The sequence below is a fragment of the Scyliorhinus torazame genome, chromosome 3, assembly GCF_047496885.1.
Source record: "Scyliorhinus torazame isolate Kashiwa2021f chromosome 3, sScyTor2.1, whole genome shotgun sequence".
Taxonomy (NCBI): Eukaryota; Metazoa; Chordata; class Chondrichthyes; order Carcharhiniformes; family Scyliorhinidae; genus Scyliorhinus; species Scyliorhinus torazame.
In genome coordinates this window covers 115457061-115481514 of record NC_092709.1, presented here as the reverse complement: position 1 = coordinate 115481514, position 24454 = coordinate 115457061, and the positions used below count along the sequence as shown (strand labels likewise).

Sequence of the window (24454 nt, the reverse complement as noted above, 5' to 3'; positions counted from 1 at the left end):
CAAGCTGATAAATACAAACATGTGAGTTCGAAGCAGGAGTAGGCCACTCACCCCTTTAGCCTGCTCCACCCGTCATTCAAGAATATCATGCCTGATCTAATTTTAACCTCAACTTGGCATTCATTCTGACCCATAATGACCTTTCACCTCCTTGCATATCAGGTATAAATCTACTTCTGCCTTAAAGATATTCATGGGGCAGGATTCTCCGTTGCCCGACGCCGAAATCAGGAATGTTGATCAGGCAGAGAATAGCTCCCGACGCCGAAATCGCGGCAGGTGCCAGTTTGACGCTGGGCCGCAATGTACCGCCCCCTCCAAATTGGCATCATTGTGCCGCGCACCGCACATTGTTGCACCCGCGTTTGCATCTCATAATCGGGCCCACGCGTAATGCTCCGCCTCCAATGGGCCGACTTCCCGATGGCACCATTCACGTGTGGTCTCAACAGTCATGAGCCTGGCGTGGTGGCTGCGGAGAGAGAGAGGGCGTACAGACAGTGTCTAGCACCGCCATACTTCGCTGACAGTTGTGCCGCTGGCCGGGGGCCCTCTTCCAGGGCTGGGGGGAGTAGTGGGGGGTGGCCGGGTGGTGGGCTGTCGGGTCAGGGTGGATGGGTACCCTGTCGAGCACAACCAGCGCCATCTTTTCGAGCGCGATTGGTGCGTGTATGGGGGGTGTAAGTGTACCCGTGGCTGCAGCTTGTCAGCACTGCATGTGCCCAGCATGGACCCGCCAATTCTCCCACTGATTTTCTTTTTTTTTTAATAAACATTTTATTGAGGTATTTTTTTGGCATTGTAACAGCAGCGATATAAACAATGTGCATAAAAATATAAACATAGTGCAAATATTGCCTCCCTCCCCCACAGGTCTCACCATTACTCAACCCCCTACTCTACGCTAACCTTACCCCCCCCCCCCCTTCTGCTGACGATTAATTATCTGCGAAGAAGTCGATGAATGGTTGCCACCTCCGGGTGAACCCTAACAATGACCCTCTCATGGTGAACTTAATCTTCTCTCGGCCAAGAAAGCTAACCATGTCCGATAGTCAGGTCTGCGACTTCGGGGGCTTCGGGTCCCTCCATGCTAGTAATATCCGCCTCCGGGCTACCAGGGAAGCAAACGCCAGAACGTCTGCCTCGTTTTCCCCCTGGATTCCCGGATCCTGCGACACCCCGAAAATCGCCACCTCTGGACTCAATGCCACCCTTGTATTTAATACCTTGGACATGACGTCAGAAAACCCCTGCCAAAATCCCCTACGCTTTGGACGTGTCCAAAACATGTGGACATGGTTCGCCGGTCCTCCCGCACATTTTGTGCAGCTGTCCTCCACCCCAAAGAATCTGCTCATCAGGGCCACTGTCATGTGAGCCCGGTGCACGACCTTGAATTGAATTAGGCTGAGCCTGGCACACGTCGCAATCGCGTTGAACCTACTCAATGCGTCCGCCCAAAGGCCCTCCTCTATCTCTCCCCCCAGCTTCTCCTCCCACTTTCGCTTCAGCTCCTCGGTCTGCGTCTCCTCTGATCCCATAAGCTCCTTATAAATGTCAGAAACGCTCCCCTCACCTATCCATCCTCTAGAAACCACCCTGTCCTGAATCCCCCTTAGCGGCAGGAGTGGGAAGGTTGGTACCTGTCTACGCAGAAAGTCCCCCCCACCAGCCACCTCCTCACCATGGCTATATTAGCCACCCAGTAATAATTGCTAAAGTTCGGCAGCGCCAGCCTGCTCTCCCCCCCCCGACTCTGCTCAAGCATTACCCTCCACACTTGCGGGGACTTGCCCCCCCCCATACAAAGCCCTCTATAACTTTTTTGACCCTCTTAAAAAAGGACCGCAGGATGAAGATGGGGAGACATTGAAAAACAAACAGGAATCTCGACAGGACCGTCATTTTCACCATTTGAACTCTGCCCGCCAGAGACAACGGGAGCGCATCCCATCTCCGGAAATCCTCCTTCATCTGATCCACCAACCGGGCCAAGTTCAATTTATGTAGCCTGTCCCAATCCTGCACCACTTGGATATCTAGGTACCTGAAACTGTCCCCTACCATTCTAAACGGCAGTTCCCCCAGTCGCCTCTCCTGACCCCTCGCCTGGACCACTAATATCTCGCTCGTCCCCATATTAAGCTTATACCCCGAAAACCGGCCGAATTCCCTTAAAATTCCCATAATTTGTTCCATCCCCTCAATTGGATCCGAAACATACAAAAGCAGGTTGTCCGCATACAGCGAGACTCTGTGCACCCCCCCCCCCCCACCTCCCCGGACCAGCCCCTTCCAGCCCCTTGAGGCCCTCAGAGTAATTGCCAGTGGCCCTATAGCCAGCGCAAACAGCAGTGGGGAGAGTGGGCATCACTGTGTCGTTCCCCGGTGCAGTCTAAAATAGTCCGAAGTCCGTACACTTGCCACAGGAGCCTGGCACAGCAACCTGACCCAGTCAATAAAGCCCCGCCCGAATCCGAACTGCTCCAGAACCTCCCATAAATAATCCCACTCAACCTAGTCAAAAGCTTTCTCCGCATCCATCACGACCACTACCTCCACCTCCCTACTCTCTGGGGGCATCATGATCACGTTTAACAGCCTTCTTACATTGGCCACCAGCTGCCTGCCCTTAACGAACCCCGTCTGATCCTCCACAATAACGTCCGGAACACAATCCTCAATCCTGGAGACAAAATTTTGGCCAGCAGTTTGGCATCTACATTCAACAGGGAAATCGGCCTGTAAGACCCACACAGCTCCGGGTTCTTGTCCCGCTTCAGGATAAGCGAAATCGTGACCTGTGACATCATCTAGAGCAGAACCCCCCTTTCCCTTGCTTCGTTAAACGCCTTCATCAGCACCGGTCCCAATATTCCGGATAACTTTTTATAGAACTCTGCTGGGTACCCGTCCGGCCCCGGGGCTCTACCCGACTGCATGGCTTTCAAGCCCTCCACTATCTCTTCCAACCCGATCGGGGCCCCCAGCCCTTTTACTAGCTCCCCGTCCACCTTCGGCAAAGTCAGCCCCTCCAGGAAGTGCCTCATCCCCTCCGGCCCTGCAGGGGTTCCGGCCTGTACAACCTGCTGTAAAAATCCAAAAACGCCTTACTTATCACCCCTGCCGAGTCCCCAACTAAGTTCCCATCCCCATCGATAACTTTCCCTATTTCTCTAGCTGCCTCCCTCTTTCTGAGCTGCTGTGCAAGCATTCTGCTGGCCTTCTCACCATGCTCGTATATCGCCCCCCTCGCCTTTCTGAGCTGTTCCACTGCCCTCCCTGTGATTAACAAGCCAAACTCCGCCTGTAGCCTCCACCGTTTCCTTAAAAGCCCTATCTCTAGAGTCTCCGCATACCTCCTGTCGACTTGTAGAATCTCTTTCACCAGTCGGTCTGTCTCTGCCCTATCCGTCCTGTCCCTGTGAGCCCGGACCGAGATCAGCTCTCCTCTCACCACTGCCTTCAGCGCTTCCCAGACCACTGCTGCTGAGACCTCCCCAGTATCATTTACCTGCAGATAATTCAGCATGCATTTCCTCAGCCTCTCGCACACCGCTCACCGCCAATAGCCCTACATCCAACCTCCATTGCGGGTGCTGATTGCTATCTATACTAACCTGCAGGTCAACCCAGCGTGGAGCATGGTCCAAAGTCGTAATCGCCGAATACCCCATGTCCACAACGCCTGCCAGCAAGGCCCTACCCAAAACAAAGAAATCGATCCGAGAGTATACCTTATGTACGTGGGAGTAGAAGGAAAACTCCTTCACCCTCGGCTGCCTAAATCTCCATGGATCCACCCCCCCCCCCCGCCCCCCCCCCCCCCCCCCCCCCCCCCCCCCCCCCGCATCTGCTCCATGAACCCTTCCAGTTCCGTTGCCATTGCTGGCACCCTGCCCGTTTTCGAGCATGACCGATCCAGGCCGGGATCAATAACTGTATTGAAGTCCCCTCCCATGATCAGTTTATGCGAGTCCAGGTCCGGTACCTTCCCTAACATCCTCTTTGTAAATTCCACGTCATCCCACTTTGGCGCATATACATTAACCAGCACTACCTTCATCTCCTCCAGCTTACCACTAACCATAATATATCGACCCCCCATATCCAAAACTATTCTACCCACCTCAAATATCATCCGCTTATTAACCAAGATCACAACCCCTCTAGTCTTTGTATCCAGCCCCGACTGGAAAACCTTACTGACCCAGCCTTTCCTCAATCTAACCTGGTCCACTACTCTAAGGTGCCTCTCCTGCAACATTATGATGTCCGTCTTCAGTCCCCTGAGATGCGCGAACTCACGTGCCCTCTTAACCGGCCTATTTATCCCTCGAACATTCCAGGTGATCAGCCTAGTTGGGGGCAACGTGCCCCCTCCCTCCGCTGATCAGCCAACCCTTTTCTTGGGCCCGCCTCCAGCCCCTGCACCGCGCCTCCTCTGGCCCGCCCCCAGGTGGCCCCCGCCACCAACCTCCTCACTGTCCCTCCACCGAAGTCTCTCCCTTGTCAGCAGAACCACTCACCCCCTCCCCCCGCTAGCAACACTACTCTAAAACCTAACCCATGTAATAAACTAAACATATGCACACACCCCACTGTGCTTCCGTGAGCTAGCTCACCCAGCTAGCTTGGTGGCCCCTGCCCCCGGCGCCAAAAAGTCTCCCACCTATTGTTCCCTCGCTCCCCTCCCCCCGGCTCGTACAAACAAATTCCCTCATCTAACAATCCCCACACAATCACCCAGCTGCAAAAAAACCCCCACCACCCACCGAAACGCAAACAAGTGCGTCTCCACCCCACAAAAGTGCACATCAACGAAAAAGACATTGCCAACATCCACCGAAAAGAAAACCCGAAAACGAAAAAAACTTTCCCCGCCCCCTTCTTAAACAGAACTCAAAAACAGAAGAGAACAAATAAGAGGAGAAAAAACAAATTTAAAAAAGAAAGGGGCCCAATATAGGCCAACATGTTGCCTCAAGGTTCGAGAGTTCTCAGCCCCCCACCAGTCCTTTTCTTTTAGGAAAGTTCAGCACATCTTCGGGCAACTCAAAATAACGATGCTGGTCCTTATATGTGACCCAAAGACGAGCCGGATACAGCAGTCCAAACTTCACCTGTTTCTTCAAGAAGATTGACTTAACTTGGTTGAAGCCTACCCTTTTCCTAGCCACCTCCACACTTAGGTCCTGGTACACCCGCAGGATACTGTTGTCCCACTTACAGCTCCGCATTCGCTTGGCCCACTGAAGAATACATTCCTTGTTCAGGAACCTGTGGAATCTCACCACCATTGCCCTCGGAGGGTCCCCCGCTCGCGGCCTCCTCGCAAGCGCTCTATACGCCCTGTCCACCTCCAAAGGTCGGGAGAATGCCCCCTCCCCCAGCAGCTTTTCGAACATACCCACTACGTATGTCCCAGCATCCGCTCCCTCAGTCCCCTCCGGGAGCCCGGCAATTCTTAAGTTCTGCCGGTGGGACCTATTCTCTAGGTCCTCCATCTCCTCCAGAAGCCTTTTCTGCTGGTCTCTTTATCCAAATCATTTATGCAAATTATAAAGAGTTGGTGCCCAAGCATTGATCCCAGCGACACAACACCCACCATATCCGACCAGCTGGAAAATTACCCATTTATGCCTAGTCTCTGGCTTGAATTTTACTATCTGCTCTGGTGGGTTTTGAGGTGTAGGGGAGCATGAAATTGTATGGATAACATTTCCTCTGGGATGCTACCTGGACACAGTTTTATGGTGGAATGGGCAAGGCCTTAGTCAGAAACATTGACCTTGCCCTATTAAAGCCCTTAAGTGGCCACTTAATGGTTAATTAAGGGCCTTTTCCCACCCAGCCTCAATTTTTAGATTGGCAGGCAGCGGATAGCTGTGGGTGGGAAATAGAAAAAATCTCTGGCTTCAATCTCGGGTGGGAAATGTGGGCCGGGGAGGGGATGCCTCCATCGGCAGCCCTCTTCTGACTGGAGTCTACCTCTCCTCATATACCAAACTCCTCTGAACACCACCCTCCCCCTGGTCTATCCCCCAATTAAATACTCTCCCCACCCCACGCCACCCTTCTACAATCCAGTGAATTGTAGAACCCTCAAGAGTAATGAAAGTCAAAGAGATCTAGGAGCACAGGTCCACAGGTCATTGAAAGGGGCAACACAGGTGGAGAAGGTAGTCAAGAAGGCATACGGCATGCTTGCCTTCATTGGCCGAGGCATTGAGTATAAAAATTGGCAAGTCATGTTGCAGCTGTATAGAACCTTAGTTAGGCCACACTTGGAGTATAGTGTTCAATTCTGGTCGCCACACTTCCAGAAGGATGTGGAGGCTTTAGAGAGGGTGCAGAAGAGATTTACCAGAATGTTGCCTTGTATGGAGGGCATTAGCTATGAGGAGCGGTTGAATAAACTCGGTTTGTTCTCACTGGAACGAAGGAGGTTGAGGGGAGACCTGATAGAGGTCTACAAAATTATGAGGGGCAGAGACAGAGTGGATAGTCAGAGGCTTTTCCCCAGGGTAGAGGGGTCAATTACTAGGGGGCATAGGTTTAAGGTGAGAGGGGCAAGGTTTAGAGTAGATGTACGAGGCAAGTTTTTTACGCAGAGGGTAGTGGGTGCCTGGAACTCGCTACCGGAGGAGCTGGTGGAAGCAGGGACGATAGTGACATTTAAGGGGCATCTTGACAAATACATGAATAGGATGGGAATAGAGGGATACGGACCCAGGAAGTGTAGAAGATTGTAGTTTAGTCGGGCAGCATGGTCGGCACGGGCTTGGAGGGCCGAAGGGCCTGTTCCTGTGCTGTACATGGCTTTGTTCTTTGTTCTAATCCCCCCCATTACATCACCTACCCTCTCCTCCTCGAGACATCTACCACTTACCTCACACCGGCTCTCTCCGCAACCTCTATTCTATTTCCCTTTGTGTTGCAGTCCCTGACGCACTGCAACGGCAGGCCTCATTACCTTTTGGAATTTGTGTGTGAACAGGTCACTTACTCCTGTGCTATCCATGTGAGGATGTGGCAACACACTCTGACAAATACAGGAACTCAACAAAAAATCTCCAGGAACATTTGAGATTAATTCCCCAGACACTTTGCAATAGCAGATCTTCAACATAACAGTATCTGCAAGTTGGTCACCTAGTTCGTTAAATATTGCCACTGCAGGTCTATACTTTTTACTTGTTTCCAGTGCATACAGGGAATGCCTAAGTGGGAAGCAGCTAGTGGTGCCACGCACACCTCCAAGATGGTGCAAAGCTGATACAGCACCGCTGTAAATGAAATGTATGCCCTACATAATTCCAAAAACCCATTCCCCATGGAGAGGTTTGCTTTGGAGCCAGTTTGGATGAGGTTTCCCAGATTGATACTTGGAATGAGTCTCATGAAGAACGTTTGGACAGGCTAGGGGCTTGTTTACACTGGAATTTAGAAGAGTGAGGGGTTCACAGAATCAGTGCAACAGATGCCCCTGGCAAGTCTGCACCGACGCCAGAGCCTTGAGGTGCCAAGCGCTCATCCAGGTATGTTTTATGGGATATGAGGCAACCCGCCTCTACCATTCTCCCAGGCAGTGCATTCCAGACCATCACCATCCTCTGGGTTAAACTGTTTTTCCTCAAATCCCCCCAAACCTCCTGCTCCTCACCTTGAAGTTGTGTCCCCTTGTAATTGACCCTTCAACTATGGGAAACAGTTGCTCCCTATCCACCCTGTCCATGCCCCTCATAATCGATCAGCTCGCTCCTCAGTCTTTTCTGCTCCTGTGAAAACAGCCCAGCCTATTTTAGGATGGATAAAGGAATAAAGGGTTATGGTGTTCGGGCCGGAAAGTGGAACTGAGTCCACAAAACATCAGCCATGATCTCATTGAATGGCGGAGTAGGCTCGAGGGGCCAGATGGCCTACTCCTGCTCTTAGTTCTTATGTTCTTATGTTCTTATCCAACCTCTCTTCATAACTCAAATGTTCCATCCCAGACAACACCCTAGTAAATCGCCTCTGCACCCTCTCCAGTGCAATCACATCCTTCCTATAATGAGGCGACCAGAATTGCTCACAGTACTCCAGCTGTGGCCTCATTAAAGTTCGATACAATTCGAACATGACCTTCCTGCTTTTGTAATCTATGCCTCGATTGATAAAGGCAAGTGTCCCATATGCCTTCTGCACCACCCTATTAACCTGCCCTTTGTGATCAGAGATCTGTGGACAAACACACCAAGGTCCCTTTGATCCTCGGAACTTCCCAGTATCAGGCCATTCATTGAATACTTCCTTGTGAAATTACTCCGTCCAAAGTGTATCATCTCGCACTTTTCTGGGTTAAATTCCAGCTGCCACTTTCTCTCCGTTTCACCATCCCATCTATATCTTTCAGCAATCCAAGTCCCTCATCCTCACTTTTATCCCGGCGGCTAATCTTTATGCCATCTGCTAACTTACTGATCCTACCCCCCAACCAGTCATCTATATTGTTTATATAAGTGACAAACAATAGGGGACCCAGCACTGATCCCTGTGGTATGCCTCTGGACACTGACTTCCAGTCACTAAAGCAGCCGTTTATCATCGCCCTCTGTCTCCTACAGCTAAGCCAATTTTGAATCCATCTTAACAAGTTACCTTGTATCCCATGTGCATTTGCCTTCTTTATAAGTCTCCTATGTGGGATCGTGTCAAAGACTTTGCTGAAATTCATGTAAATTACATCAACTGCACACCTGGTCACATGCTCAAAAAATTCAATCAAATTTGTTAGGCATGACCTCCCTCTGACAAAGCTATGCTAACTGTTCCTGACCAAACCGTGCCTCTCCAAGTGGAGATAGATTCTTTCCTTCAGAATTTCCTCCAATAGTTTCGCTAACAATGGCATGAGACTCACTTCTCTGTAGTTCTCTGGCTTATCTCCACAATCTTTCTTAAATAGTGGGACCATATTAGCTGTTCTCCAGCCCTCTGGCACGTCTCCCGTGGCCAGAGTGGAATTAAAAATTTGGGTCAGAGCCCCTGCAATCTCCTCCCTTGCCTCCCACAGCATCCTGGGACACAATTCATCCAGACCTGGAGATTTGTCCACTTTTAAGCCTGCCAACAACTCTAATACCTTGTCATTTCCAAGACTATTTGCTCAAGAACTTCACAGTCTCTCTCCATATCTACCTTCGCATTCTCTTGGGTGAAGGCAGATAGTAATCTTTTTTTGTAATAATCTTTATTGTCACAAGTAGGCTTACATTAACACTGGAATGAAGTTACTGTGAAAAGCTCCTAGTTGCCACATTCCGGCACCTGTTCGGGTACACAGAGGAAGAATTCAGAATGTCCAAATTACCTAATGGCATGTCTTTCGGGACTTGTGGGAGGAAACCGGAGCACCCGGAGGAAACCCGTGCAGACTCCACACAGACAGTGGCCCAAGCCGGGAATCGAACCTGGGACCCTGGAGCTGTGAAACAACAGTGTTAACCACTGTGCTATCTTGCTCCCATAAGATGTGAAGTATTCGTTCAACACCCTACCAATGTCTTCTGGCTCCAGCCACGGATTTCCCCCTTGGTCCCTCATGGGTCCTACTCATTCGCTGGTTCTCCTCTTCCCATTGATATACTTATAGAATATGTTTGGATTTTCCCTACTTTTACCAGGCAGAGCTTTCTCACATTCCCTTTTTGCTCTTCTAATTGCTTTCTTACACTCAACCCTGCACATTCTGTACACAATAATGTCTCCCTTGATTTGTTCCCCTTTTAGCAAGTACTAAAAGCCTCTCTTTTCCTTTTATCGTATCCTGAATGTCTCTGCTCATCCATGGTTCTCTCCGCTTGTTACTCCTCCCTATTACCCTAGAGGGAATGTGTTGGGCCTGTAAACTCCCCATTTCCTTTTTGAATGCCCCCCACTGCTCTTCTGTAGATTTCCCCACAAGTAACTCTTTCCAGTCTATCTTGTCAGATCCTGCCTTATTTTACTAAACTCCGCTCTACCCCAATCCGAAACCTTTTTTTGCAACTTGATTATTTGATTGAGGATATAAGATCCTGAACCGTCCTGACTATGTGGATGTTTCCTCATGTAGTTGAGTGCAGAACCAGGGGCCACTGTTTTAAAATTAGGGCTCACCCTTTTAGGACAGAAATGAGGGGAAATTTTCTCTCAGAGGATAGTGTGACTTTGGAACTCTCTGCCACAGAAGGCGGAGGAGGCAGGGTCATTGAGTATTTTTTGCGGTGGAGGTAGATAGATTCTTATATAAAAGCAAATTACTGCGGATGCTGGAATCTGAAACAAACACAGTAAATGCTGGACAATCTCAGCAAGTCTGACAGCATCTGCGGAGAGAGAAGGGAGCTAAACTCTCAAGTCTGGATGACACTTTGTCAAAGATACTTGATAGGCATGGGGATCAAAGGTTATCGGGGGAGATGGGAATGTGCAATACGAAACACAAACAGACCAGAGATGATATTATGGAATGGCAGAGCACGCTTGATGGGCCAAATGGCCTACTTCTGTTTCTACTTTGAACATTCGTATTACAATCTGCAGATGTGCTGCTGGCTTTTCTCAATCAGCTGGTGCAGAATCACTGAATACCCCATCGGTGTATGTTTATCTTTGATGACTTCAAAGTAGCACTGCTGTAACATCACTACAGAAGCCCATGCGTCATCTCATAAATCTTCAGGGGTGTGATTGTGAATGCAGCCAATGTCTGGCATCAAACACACTGATGTTAGGAAGTGACAAGGTTTCCATGAAGACTGACATCTCATACCATAAGGAATGTCACAGATTATTTTCATTTTCCCAAATCACTAGGTTCATCAGATAGGTTAAGTGCCACTATTTTGATACCCCAGACGAGGCATGGTCGTTCATCAGGCAGGAGAAGCTGGACCTGAACTAAGGGACTGTTGTTTGGGGGTGAAATGTGCGGGTGGGGAGGGACCGGGGGGAGGACGGCGGGTAAAGCATACGTTTATGGGCATGTCTGCCCTAGTTTGGTTGGGGGTTTTGTTGTTTGTTCTGCTTATTTTCCAGGTGTTTTGTTTTCCAGGTGTTCGGTGCTAGGGAGCGGGAAACGCCCGGGACGCGCTGTCCGGCGCACAGGGAGGTCCCAGATGGCGCTTGTCCCTCTACCCTGCAGGGGAGGGGGGGTAGGGTGGCCCGAAGGAGGCAACAAGTTAAGGTTTGGTATATAAAGGCGGGAGCGGCCTGGGTCAGCATGGGTGAGCTGGCTCACGGAAGCACAATGGGGGGGAAACCAGAGCTAAGCGGATGCTTGGCAGGGGGGTGGGGGGGGGGGGTGCCACTTTGCTGACTGAAAGGGAGCCAGGTAAGGGGTATGGATGGAAAGTCGGACGGGGGGCCGCCGGGGGGAGAGCTGGAGGAGGGAGGCGGGGGCATGCGGCTGGCCGAAAAAGGGAAATGGCTAGTCGGCGGGATGGGGGGGTTAACCCCCCGAACAGGCTGATCACATGGAACGTGAGGGGCCTGAATGGGCCGATCAAGCGGTCCCGCGTGTTCTCGCATTTGAAGGGGTTGAAGGCGGACGTGGCCATGTTGCAAGAGATGCACTTAATGCTCGTGGACCAGACGAGGCTGAGGGAAGGATGGGTGGGACAGGTGGTTCACTCGGGGTTAGACTCCAAGACCAGACGGGTGGCCATTTTGGCCTGTAAACGAGTGGCTTTTGAGGCGGGGAGCATCGTGGCGGACAAGGGGGGGCAGGTATATAATGGTGAGTGGCAAGCTGCAGGGGTCCCGGGTGGTGTTAGTGAATGTATATGCCCCGAACTGGGACGATGCGGACTTTATGAGGCGCATGTTGGATAGGATCCCAGACTTGGAGATAAGTCACCTGATAATGGGAGGGGACTTTAATACGGTCTTGGATCCGAGCTTGGACCGTTCCAAGTCCAGAACGGGAAAGAGGCCGGCGGCGGCCAGGGCCTTGAGGGAGTTCATGGGCCAGATGGGGGGAGTGGGCCCCTGGAGGTTTACGTGGCCAAGGACGAAGAAGTTTTCCTTTTTCTCCCATGTCCATAAAGTCTATTTGCGAAGAGACTTCTTTGTGTTGAGTAGGGCGTTAATCCTGAGGGTGGAGGGGGTTGAATACTCGGCCATCGCGGTCTCGGACCATGCCCCGCACTGGGTGGACCTGCGACTGGGGGCGGAACGGGGTTAGCGCCCTCTCTGGAGACTGGATTTGGGGCTGCTGGTGGATGAAGATGTGTGTGGGCGGATAAGGAGGAGTATTGAGAACTATGTGGGAGCGAATGACACAGGAGAGGTAACGGTGGCAGTGGTGTGGGAGGCTCTGAAGGCGGTCATTAGAGGAGAGTTCATCTCCATTAGGTCCCATAGAGAGAAGAAGGAGAGGGCGGAGTGGGAGAGACTGGTGGGAGAGATACTCAGGGAAGATAGGAGGTACGCGGAGGCCCCAGAGGGGAGGCTGTTGAACGAGCGCCGGAAATTACAGGCAGAGTTTGACTTTCTGTCCACGGGGAAGGCGGAGGCGCAGCTGAGGAAAGCGAGGGGGACAGTTTATGAGTATGGGGAGAAGGCGGGTAGGATGCTGGCACACCAGCTGCACAGGACAAGGCGGCCAGAGAGATTGGGGGAGTGCGGGATAGGGAAGGCAACATGGTGCTGAGCCCAGAGAGGGTTAATGAAGTCTTCAGGGAGTTCTACGGAAGGTTATACAAGTCGGAACCCCCCAGGGAGGGGGAAGGGATGAGGCGGTTCATGGACCGGTTGAGGTTCCCGAGGGTGGAAGCAGAGCAGGTGGAGGGACTGGGGCCCCCGATTGAGTTAGAGGAGGTAGTCAGGGGGCTGGCAGGCATGCAGACGGGCAAGGCCCCGGGCCCGGTCGGCTTCCCCGTAGAATTTTATAAGAAGTTTTCGAAGCTGCTGAGCCCGCTCCTGATGAGAACCTTCAATGAGGCAAAGGAGAAAGGGACCCTCCCTCCGATAATGTTGCAGGCATTGATTTTGCTTATCCTGAAGAAGGAGAAGGATCCGCTTCGGTGTGTGTCCTACAGGCCGATATCGCTCATGAATGTAGGCGCCAAGCTGTTGGCAAAAATTCTGGCCACCAGAATAGAGGACTGTGTCCCGGGAGTGATTGGGGAGGACCAGGCGGGTTTCGTTAAGGGCAGGCAGCTGAACACGAACGTGAGGAGGCTCCTGAGTATTATCATGATGCCCTCGGAGTGGGGGGGGGGGGGGGGGGGGGTGGCGTGGCGTAAGTGGTGGCTGCAATGGACGCGGAGAAGGCCTTTGACAGGGTGGAGTGGGAGTATCTGTGTGAGGCGTTAGGCAGGTTTGGATTTGGGGAGGGATTTATAGGGTGGGTCAAGCTGCTGTATCAGGCCCCTGTAGCGAGTGTGTCCACAAACCGGCTAAGGTCGGAGTATTTCAGGCTGCACCGGGGGACGAGGCAGAGATGTCCCCTGTCCCCGTTGCTGTTTGCCCTGGCAATCGAACCGTTGGCCATTGCGCTCAGGACTTCGGGGGATTGGATGAGACTGGTGCGCGGAGGGGAGGAGCACCGGGTCTCCCTCTACGTGGATGACCTGCTGTTGTATATTTCGGACCCGTTAGAGGGGACGGGGGAGGTCATGCGGATCCTGGGGGACTGCGGGAGGTTCTCGGGGAATAAGTTGAACGTGGGGAAGAGTGAGCTGTTCGTGGTCCACGCTAGGGGCCAGGAGGAGAGACTGAGGGAGCTCCCGCTCAGGATAGTGGAGAGGAGCTTACTTGGGGATACAAGTGGCCAGGAACTGGGATGCCCTGCACAGGCTCAACTTAACCCGGCTAGTGGAGCAGATGGAGGGAGAGTTTAAAAGGTGGGATATGCTCCCGCTTTCCCTGGCGGGACGGGTGTAGCCTGTGAAGATGACGGTTCTCCTCAGGTTCCTCTTTGTATTTCAGTGCCTCCCCATTTTCATCCCCAAGTCCTTTTTTAAGCGGGTGAATAGGATTGTTATGGGATTTGTGTGGGCGAATAAAACCCCGCGAGTCAAAAGGGTATTCTTGGAGCGTAGCCGGAGTGGGGGGGAGGGCTGGCTCTGCCAAACTTCTGCAGTAATTGCTGGGCAGCCAATGTGGCCATGATCAGGAAATGGATGATGGAGGAGGGGGCCGTGTGGGGGTGGTTTGAGGCGCCGTCGTGTAGAGGCACCAGTCTACGGGCACTTGTTACGGCTCCGCTGCCATTCTCGCCGGTGCGATACACCACTAGGTGGCACTGAGGATCTGGGGGTAGTGGAGGAGACACAAGGGAGAGGAGGGGGCCTCGTTGTGGACCCCGATACGGAATAACCACAGATTTGCTCCGTGTAGGTTGGATGGGGGGTGTACCAAGGCTGGTACAGGGCAGGTATTAGGAGGATGGGGGACCTGTTTAGAGACGGGGTCTTCCCCAGCATGCAGGCACTAGAGGAGAGGTTCGGCCTGCCCCCAGGGAATGGGTTTAGTTACCTTCAGGTTCGGGACTTCCTTCGAAAACAGGTGGGGACATTCCCGCAGCTGCTCCCACGTAGGATCCAGGACAGGGTGGTGTCTAGCGTCTGGGTAAGGGAGGGGAAGGTGTTGGACATACATCAGGAGCTGCAGGAGGCGGAGGAAACCTCAGTGGGGGAGTTGAAGGATAAGTGGGAGGAGGAGCTGGGCGAGGAGCTGGATGAGGGCCTGTGGGCCGATGCCCTGGGCAGGGTGAACTCCTGTTCATCATGTGCCAGGCTCAGATTAATCCAGTTTAAGGTGGTGCATCGGGCGCATATAACGGCGGCAAGAATGAGTAGGTTTTTTGGGGTGGAGGACAGGTGCCCGAGGTGTGCGGGGAGTCCGGCGAATCATGCCCATATGTTTTGGGCATACCCGGCGCTTAAAGGATTCTGGCACGGGTTTGCAAGGGTGATGTCTAGGATTTTGGATGCTCTGGTGAAGGCCAGCCCAGCGGTAGCGATATTTGGGGTGGCGCAGGATCCGGGAGTGCAGGAAGCGAAAGAGGCCGAGGTACTGGCCTTTGCCTCCCTGGTAGCCCGGAGATGGATTCTGTTAATGTGGAGGGACTCGAAACCCCCGAGTGTGGAGACCTGGGTTAGAGACATGGCGGGGTTCCTCAGCCTGGAGCGAATAAAGTTCGCCTTGAGAGGGTCCTTGATGGGGTTCTCCCGGTGGTGGCAACCTTTCCTTGACTTTCGAGGGGAGCAGTAAGTGTCTGCAGCAGCATCCTGGGGGGGAGGGGGTGGCGTTCAGGTGGGGTGGGGGGGGGGGTACTGTTGATATAGTGTGAGTTGGGCATGGAGACAACACCCACCTTGTTCTGTTTTTTAAAAATTTAAACATTCTGTTGTGGAAGTAGTTTCATTGTAAGCTTTGGGCTATGTTTATTGTTATTTTCTATTACAATCTGTATTTCTATTTTTGTTATGTAAAAACGCTCATTGGAAAAGCTTTCATAAAACATTTATTCAAAAAAAGATAGGATAAGTGGACCTGGGGGATCGTTTCACGCATCATGTTTGAAACAAAGGTGCTTTGAAGAATTTTTTTCCAGTTCTTCTGCATGCAAGTGTCAAAACTGAAAGTCATTAAAATAAATGGTCAGAAAACCAGAAATACTGCTTATCAGATGTACTGACTCTTACATCTGATTTTTCTATGTTTGTTCCTATTGAACGAATACGTCAGGATGGTCATCAGGCAATTTTTGAATATAAAGCTTTAATTCCCTCTTTATTTGTTTCTACATTGTTCGAGTGGCGTAACTAAATGGTAATCACGCTGCTCAATTTTCTTTGGATACGAGCTCAGTTTTCCTTATATATCTAGATCTACTTATTAGCAAGCAGATTTCGAATCCATCAATTCAATGGTTTATCGGGAATGATAACCTAATGAATGGAGGGAGTTATAGGCAGCTGGAAATCTCTCTGATAACCCTGTTCTCGTAACCTTGTCCCAGTAATGCTGTCCTTGACCACATTCCGTGACATCCCTATCACTCATAGTCTTCAACACTGTGTTTACCCTGGAGCTCATCTCACTATAGCGTATCATGGTGAATGAAATTCTACAAAATGTTTGGTGAAGATTTTATGTGGCAGTCTGCATCACTGTGTTTAAAACAGAGACTAAATATGTATTAGTCTGTCACAAAAGCATTGAAGGGTCATAGAGCTGAAAGGTGACGATGAATTTTATGTAAGGTAGTAGGACCAGAAGTTGGTGCTATTTCCACTTGGCTGTTCAGTGGCCAGCAACACGTGATTCTGTGATGGCTGAGCAGTTAAGTATCGCAAGTTAGGGGCCATCCAATCCAGGGCCTTGCATCGGAGGTCTGGCAGTGTAATTGGCGTTAACTGACAAGTTGTATCGGCTGCCGCCATATTTAAAAGGCTGCCAGACCTACATTCAAAACAGTCCTTCCATTGACTGCTGCATTCAACATCCTGACTGCTGCTGCCTTGAGCCATCCTGCTGCTGCTACTTCCTGACTGCAACCTTCAATCAATAAAACAGCTGACTGGAAGGTTGCAGCAGCAGTAACAGAAGGGAAATCCCAGGTGGCCCCACAGTTCAGTGATGCCTCCCTGCAGGTTCTCGTCCAGACTACAAGGGTGAGATGGGAGGTCCTTTTCCCAGTGTCTAGCTTGAGTGATTTTGAAATGCTGAGCAGGAAATTGACAGCACTTAACTCTCTTTGAAGTGGTTGATGTTGTAAATGTTGTGGTTACATCAAAGAACAAAGAACAATACAGCACAGGAAACAGGCCCTTTGGCCCTTCAAGTCTGTACCAGTCATAATAAGACCCTTGGCCAAAAACCTCAGCACTTCCGTGTGCCGTATCCCTCTATCCCCATCCTATCCATGTATTTGTCGAGACGCCTTTTGAACGGCGTTAATGTATCTAATGCAACCCACTTCACAGTTACTCATCCATGAAGGGAGATGAATGAAGCAAGGCTCACACTTGTGTTTGTGAAAGCTGTCAATCACAGCCCACTAAGATAAATGAATGAATGGCGTGCAGCTAAAGGATCTAAGGGGTTGAAACACAGGTCATTGCTTTTCTCTTTCAAAGAATTGACACGGGATGCTTCCTCTGTCTGAGCCAGCAGGTGTAAGTCCAGGTGAGTGGTACAACATTATTTTTATTCACTGTCCATGTCTGGACTGCTCTCTAGCTTCCACACAGGGATCTCTTTTCTGGGGGTATCTGGGGGGGAGGGGGGGGGTCCTTTATTTAGGGGATCTCTGGGAGAGGGCCCCTTTAGTTAAGAGGTTCCTGAGGGCCTCACTGGTAGGTATCTCTGTGGGGGGGGGGGGGGGGGTCTCCCTATCCAGGTGGTCTCTGTGTTGGGGTTCCCTATCTCCGGGGTCTCTGGGTGGGTATCTTTATTTCGAGGGTCTCTGTGTGGTTGCTTTTATTTAGGGAGTCTCTGTGGGGGGTTCCTTTAATAATAATAATCTTTTATTGTCACAAGTATGCTTACATTCACACGACAAAGAAGTGACTGTGAAAATCCCCCAGTCGCCACTTTCCTGCGCCTGTTCGGGTACGCAGAGGGAGAATTCAGAATGTCCAATTCACCTAACAGCATGTCTTTCCATGGGGGGAAACTGGAGCACCCGAAGGAAAACCACGCAGGGACAGGAAGAATGTGCAGACTCTGCACAGACAGTGACCCAAGCTGGGAATCAAACCTGGGACCCTGGCGCTGTGAAGCAACAGTGCTAACCACTGTACTACTGTGCCGCCCTAGTTAGGGTGTTTCTGGGGGGACCCACCATTCAGGGGGTCTCTGGAGGGTTCCATTAATTAGGGCATCTCGGGGAGGTCCTTTAATTAGGGGGTCTCTGTGGGGGTCTCCCGTTCTAAGGGGTCTCTGGGGGGGGGTTTCATTATTCCGGGGGACAAATGGGGTGGGGTGGGCAAGTCTGGCATTGTTGGGGGGTGGAGGGTGACCCTCGGATGGACTTTGGGGGAAACTCCTTTAAGAGGTTGCCCCTTTGGCCCACAGCGAGGCCCACCACATCAGAACCACACTGGGCAATACCAGTAATAATCTGCGCCACATCATTCCCGGCCGGGAGGACCAGAGAATCGCGAGGGTCTGGAGAATACGGTGCCCAGCCCACTAAGTGAAAGCAAATGAAAACTTAATGATCCATTTACATCCTCGCTGGAACTCGGGCGAGAACTCCGATTCCGTCGCCAGTGGGATGCTGATCCCGTTTTACTCCTAATGCCCGATTCTCTGCCACATTGGGACCCCGCTACTGGCGCCGAGGGTCGGATGAATTAGCCCAGTATATTTTTTCTTAAATCATTTTCAATGATTTCAAAAATCAGGATACTCTTATTAAACGACTTATTTCTGGTGATGGCCCTATTTGTGGCTGTATTAGTGAAGCACAAAATACTTTACCACTCTTAAATATATCAAGGGATCCTTTCTAATGGAAACAAAATAAATAATTACATTCAATCCTACTGTCTAATTTCTTTTTATTCATTCATGGGATGTGGGTATCGCTCTCTGGGCAAGCAATTATTGCCCATCTCTAATCACCCTTGAACTGAATGGTTTGCTGGGCCATTTCAGAGTCAACCAATTGCGAATTTTTAAAGAAAAGAAGCACGTTTTACGTGCACTTTCCCAACTGCACCCAAAAGAGAAACTCATATTTCAATCCTTATACTACTTAGTCCCAGGGCAGTTATTGTGCCATTGCTCAGTCACAGGAAGCTGATAATACTTGCATAATGTTTGCTTTTCAATGATTGACATTTCTTTGGGTCCACAAACAAACATCCCTGCAATCTTTGATTATCTTAGAGATGTTGATGTTGTGAAAATAAATGAGCTAATAGTTCTGTTGAAATAACAGAGGAAAGAATATACTATGAATGTGTTGAGCAATTTATTTTCATTCATTCTATTTTGATTTTTAAAAAACTCTTCTTATTAAGGGACAATTTAGCATGGCCAATCTACCTACCCTGCACATCTTTGGGTTGTGGGGTATAAACTCCGCAGAAACTAGTGACCGGGGATCGAACCCGGTTCTCAGTGCTGTGAGGCAGCAGTGCTAACCACTACACTACCCTTCTTTTAACTCCAAACCCATTATGTACATAGCTCTTTCTCTCTGCAATGACTATTAAAATGCAGTTGTTCAAGTATTGCCTTCCTGCCAAATCGTCACTCAACTCCCCGAATTGATGTTCTTTTCTGTGTTCTTTCCTTGGAGTGTCTGTAATGAAGGTCAGATCACCTCATTTTATAGTTACCGGCAACAAACAGCTAAGTCTGAATATAAGAGGAAAGGCAACACAATGTAACTAAAAGGTCAAGAACCATCTTCAGATTGTTCTCACAGCTAAAGTGCGTCCTAATTAATTCTAAGGAGTAATAATAAGAAGAACAAATAGTAGGTTCACTTCAGAAATCAGGACCAAACTAACTGTTGCTACTTGATGCAAATGAACAGAAAAAGTCTTTTGCACTGGCATCAAATCAACTTTGATCTTTTTCCAAAGAAAATGAGTTCGACCAGGATATTCTGAGTAATGCCAAAGCACACAGAATAAAACTATTATCTTTAACAGACAAAGCTGGAAAAATTCAACAGGCCTGGCAACATCTACAGGGAGAAAACCAGAGCTAAGGTTTCGAGTCTGCATGACCCTTCTTCAGAACTAAAGAGAGGGAAAATGTGATTATATATAAAAGGCTGCATGGGCCCCAGTTACGCCTGTCTTTTTGTGGGCTATGTGGAATACTCCTTGTTCCAGTCCTACTCAGGCTCTCTCCCATAACTTTTTTTCTGTTCCAGCGATGACTGTATCAGGGCTGCTTCATGCTCTCATCCGGACCTGGAAAGATTTATGGATTTTGTTTCTACTTTCCACTCCTCTCGCTACTTCACGTGGTCCATCTCTGACTCTTCCCTTCCCTTCCCTGACCTCTCTGTCTCAATTTCCGGTGATAGACTGACCACCAATATCCATTGCAAACCAACTGACTCCCACAGCTATCTCAACTACAGCCCCTCGCACCCTGCCTCCTGTAAGGACTCCATCCTATTCTCCCAGTTTCTCTGCCTCCATCACATCTGGTCTGGTGATGCCCCCTTCAAAAATGGTGGGCTGGATTCTCCGATCCTACAGCTATGTTATGACCAAAATGTCTGCGGTGCCCCTGCACCGTCCGCCGCCTGGTGGGGGGCTAGCAGCCGCGCAGCGTAAGTAGCTTTACCTGCGGATACGGCCGCAGAATGTCTGAGTCCGTGGCCGCGCACGCGCATGGCGGCGGCCTGCGCAGATTGGCCTACCAAAAACTGCCCCCCCTGTAACCAGCCTCGCCACCCCCGGACCATCCCCAAATAGTCCCCCCAGCGCCCACTGAAGCCCTCCTGCTAGCAGAACGGCTCCCCCCCCCCACCGACTGTGGCAGTGCTGGACTCAGTCCACAGCCGCCACGCGAGGTCCCCGAACGGTGTGAGCACACGCGAGCGATGTCGTCGGGGACTCGGCCCAACGATTTCGAGGGGGCGGAGCATCACAAAAATGGCTCCACCCCCGAGTCTGGCGTAAACAGGGATTCTCTGGCCGATCGCCAAACGATTTTCATTTTCAAACTCGAGTTTAGTGACGGTGATCGGAGAATCCCGCCCTTCGATTCTGACATGCCTGAATTTTTCTTTAACCAAAGTTACCATCTCCCCAACACTCTCCCCTGTGGTTGACAGGGCACTCAACTAGGTTTGACCCATTTCACACACCTCTGCCCTCACATCCTCCACTCCATCCCAGAACCATAACAGGGTCCACCTTGTCCTCGCTTTCCACCCAGCAGCCTCTGCATTCAAAGGATCATCCTCTGCCACTCCGCCAACTTTTGCAATTCTTTGACATTTGTCAAAAGCATTTCTCTGATTTTTTAGAAATAATTTGGTTGGATCACAAATAGCCAGTATAAGCCTATAAGGATAGACAGGATATGGGCAGCTGACCATGGAGTTTTGGAAAGTGGAGAATAGCAGACTGGCAAAGACAATTAGGAAAAAATTGAGTATACAGGTGACAGAAATGTGGATAAAAATTTGCAGTAAGCAGGGATAGAGAGCTTAAACATAAAACTACAATTTTTACACTAGCTGGTACATTCAGGAGCTGGAGACCTCAGCCCTTTTGCTGAGGCCCCCATCCCATGTTATATAAATTCTACAAGTTCCCTGTAACACAAGATTTTCAGTATAAAAGTCAGTAATATAATGAAACATACATTTATTATTTTTGTTTTAGTTACTTGCTGCTGATGTCAATCACCAGATTGATGCTTGATTGGGATGTACTGGCGTGTTCCAGTGGTGTGTGGTGAATCTCTGTGACTGGACATTGGATAAATCGAATGATCGTGGTGCTCAAGTGTGAGTTTAATAATTCATTAGAGAAAGGAAGGATTAGACTTGGAACTTTGACCCAAACCATAACAGTGTCAGCTGTGGCTCAGTGGGTAGTCCTCATGCCTCTCAGTTAGAACATTCTAGGTTCAAATTCCACTCCAGAGACTTGGGATGCGATTCAACAGAAAAAAAAATCCATGTCCTGTTTTGGGCACGTTTAGTGGGGAGTTTCTCTGTGGCTGCAGCTCTGACAAGCAGCTTGCTGTTTAATGCCATTTTGGCCTTGAGGAGTTTCTCTCTACTGAGGCTGCACTTAAGTCATTTCCTGGTGGCAATCCCAGCAGGATCCCTTGGGCCCGGTCCCTGGCAGTGCCAATGTGGCACCCTGGCACTGCTAGACTGACACTGCCAAGGGGCCACAAGTGTCAATGGAAGTGCCAGGATGCCACACCGCCTTGTCCCCGACCATCCAGGGGTCACTAATGGCCAGAGAGACCCCCTGGGGTGATTACAACTGGTCCACGTTTGTGGAAACCAGTACTAAACGGCACCCTCGTGAGGTCTCCCAGATGCAGCCATTAGGTTCGAAGCGCCGGGAGAATCCTGCAAACACATTTAAATATACAGATCATTTAAATATGCAGATCTAGATCACGCTCAGGATCACGAGAGGCTTCTTGTGAGATTCAATGGCTCCGGCCCGACACCAAGCCGATCGCGAGGAAGTTGTTAAATTGCACCCTTGAGCAATAAAGTTAAGGCTGAGAGCTATGGAAGCTAATTAAGTTGCATAGAGATAGGACTGGGTGACATCAGCAAATCTATAGAATATATAAGTGCCTGTGGATAAAGGAATCAAGGCAATGAGTAGTGACCAAGGTTAGATCCATGTAGGACCCAAAGCTTCCATGGGGAGGCAGAAGAAGTCACAGCTGGAGATGTATTGTGATGATGTAAGTGCCTACATAAAATGTCCCAGAAAGGTTTGAAAGAACAAGGCAAGATAAATCACCATGGTCACAGACACAGAGGAGGTAATTTGATGAAACCAAAGAGAAAATGCTAGAAAGTCTCAGCAGGCCTGACAACATCTGTAGGGAGAGAAAAGAGCTAACGTTTCGAGTCCAGATGACCCTTTGTCCTTGTCGACCCTTGTCGACAAAGGGTCACCCGGACTCGAAACGTTAGCTCCTTTCTCTCCCTACAGATGCTGCCAGACCTGCTGAGATTTTACAGCATTTTCTCTTTGGTTTCAGATTCCAGCATTCACAGTAATTTGCTTCTATCCAGGTAATTTGATGATATTGGCTAAAATAGTCTCAACTGTGTTTTTCAAGGTATAAACTGATCTGAGAGGATTTGGACTGGGAGCTTTGGAAGAGATAAGCATGGAATTCATAAATAATAGCAAATTTAAGTCTATAAATGGTAATTAAACAAGAGCAGAGGAATCAAAGCGGGCTTTTTGAAGAGAGGTTGAAAACTGCGGTTTTGAAGGAAAGATGGAGTTCCGGAAGATGAAGATCAATCAGCAATGCCAGGATAATATTCCACCACTGCCAGAGGAGGTTTCTTAGTTGCATTATTTATTTGAATATAATGGTCTTATAAAGTTTTAAATTTAAAGCGTTTAGTCATGGCAGGAGAGCTCAAAGCCGTGGATTGCTTCTCTTGCTCCATGTGGGAATCTGGGGACATTTCCAGTCCCAAGTCTCAGCATGTGTTCAGGAAGTGTGTCCAGTTGCAGCTCCTGGAAGCTCGGGTTTCAGAGCTAGAATGGCGGCTGGAGATACTGTGGAGCGCCTGGGAGTCTGAGGGCATCGTGTACAGCATGTTTTGAGAGGCTGTCACGCCTCAGCTGATGGGGCTTGAGGAAGGAAATAAATGGTTGACCATCAGGCAGTCCAAAAGAAACAGGCAGATAGTTCAGGAGTCCCCTGGGGTCTCGCTAGCAAGTTGGCGTTCCATTTTGGAGGCTGATGAGGCTGGTTCCTCCAGGGAGTGTGGACAGAGCCAAGTTTCTGGCACCTCAAGCAGCCCGTCTGAAAAGGAGGGGGGAAATAAAGAAGGGGCCATGGTAATAGGGGATTCTATATTCAGGAGAACAGATAGGTGCTACTGTGGCCTTCAACGTGACTCCAGGATAATGTGTTGCCTCCCTGATGCCAAGGTCCAGGACGTCACTGAATGGCTGCAGTGCATGCTGAAGGGGAGGGTGATAAGGCAGAGTTTGATACCAATGACATACCAATGACATAGGTAGAAAGAGGAATGAGGTCTTGCATCAATAATTCAGCGAATTAGGCAGTAGACTCCAAAGCAATACCTCTCAGGTTGTAATCTCTGGATTACTCCCAGTGCCATGTGCTAGCCAGTACAGAAATAGGAGAATAGCACAGATGAATACGTGGCTTCAGAGTTGGTGCAGGAAGGAGGGTTTTAGATTCCTGGATCACTGGGACCGTTTCTGGGGAAGGTTCGACCTGTACAAGTGGGACAATCTACATCTGAACAAGAGCAGGACTAACATCGTTGCTGGCGGGTTTGCTACTGCTGTTGGGAGAAGTTTAAACTAATTTGGCAGGGGGAGGGGATGCAGACTGTTAGCAGAATAGATACACAGCATGATACAGAAAAACAAGCAGTGGGGGGCATTCAAAAAGGAAATGGGGAAGGTACAGGCCCAGCATGTTCCCTCTAGGGTAATAGGAAGGGGTAACAAGCCCAGAGAACCAGAGATGACCAGAGACATTCAGGATACGATGAGCGGGATAAGAGAGGCTCTAAGTCAGAACAAGGAGAACAAATCAGTGGAGGCTTTAATGGAGTCCAGAAAGTGCTGGATGGAACTTAAGAAAGCAATGAGGAGAGCAAAGAGGGGATATGAGAAAGCTATGGCTGGTAAAAGTAGTGGAAACCCCAGGATATTCTGTAAGTATATCAATAGGAAGAGGAGAACCAGGAAAAAAGTAAGGTCCATGAGGAACCAAGTGGGAAATCTGT

The 24454-nt window shown here is 49.9% G+C and overlaps 1 protein-coding gene across 2 annotated transcripts in view; it reads right to left on the bottom strand.

The window, feature by feature from the left end:
* The window catches only part of LOC140408653 (E3 ubiquitin-protein ligase MARCHF1-like), a 1031995-nt gene that overhangs the window by 510905 nt on the left and 496636 nt on the right, over window positions 1-24454 (bottom strand). Inside the window, exon 1 of one of the 2 annotated variants that reach the window (XM_072496142.1) lies at window positions 21331-21376. The exons of the other annotated variant lie outside the window; for it this stretch is intronic. Coding sequence (XP_072352243.1) covers window positions 21331-21332 — 2 coding nt within the window. The 5' untranslated portion in view covers window positions 21333-21376. Of the gene's footprint in view, window positions 1-21330; window positions 21377-24454 lie in introns of those variants that run through there. 2 annotated transcript variants of the gene reach the window in all.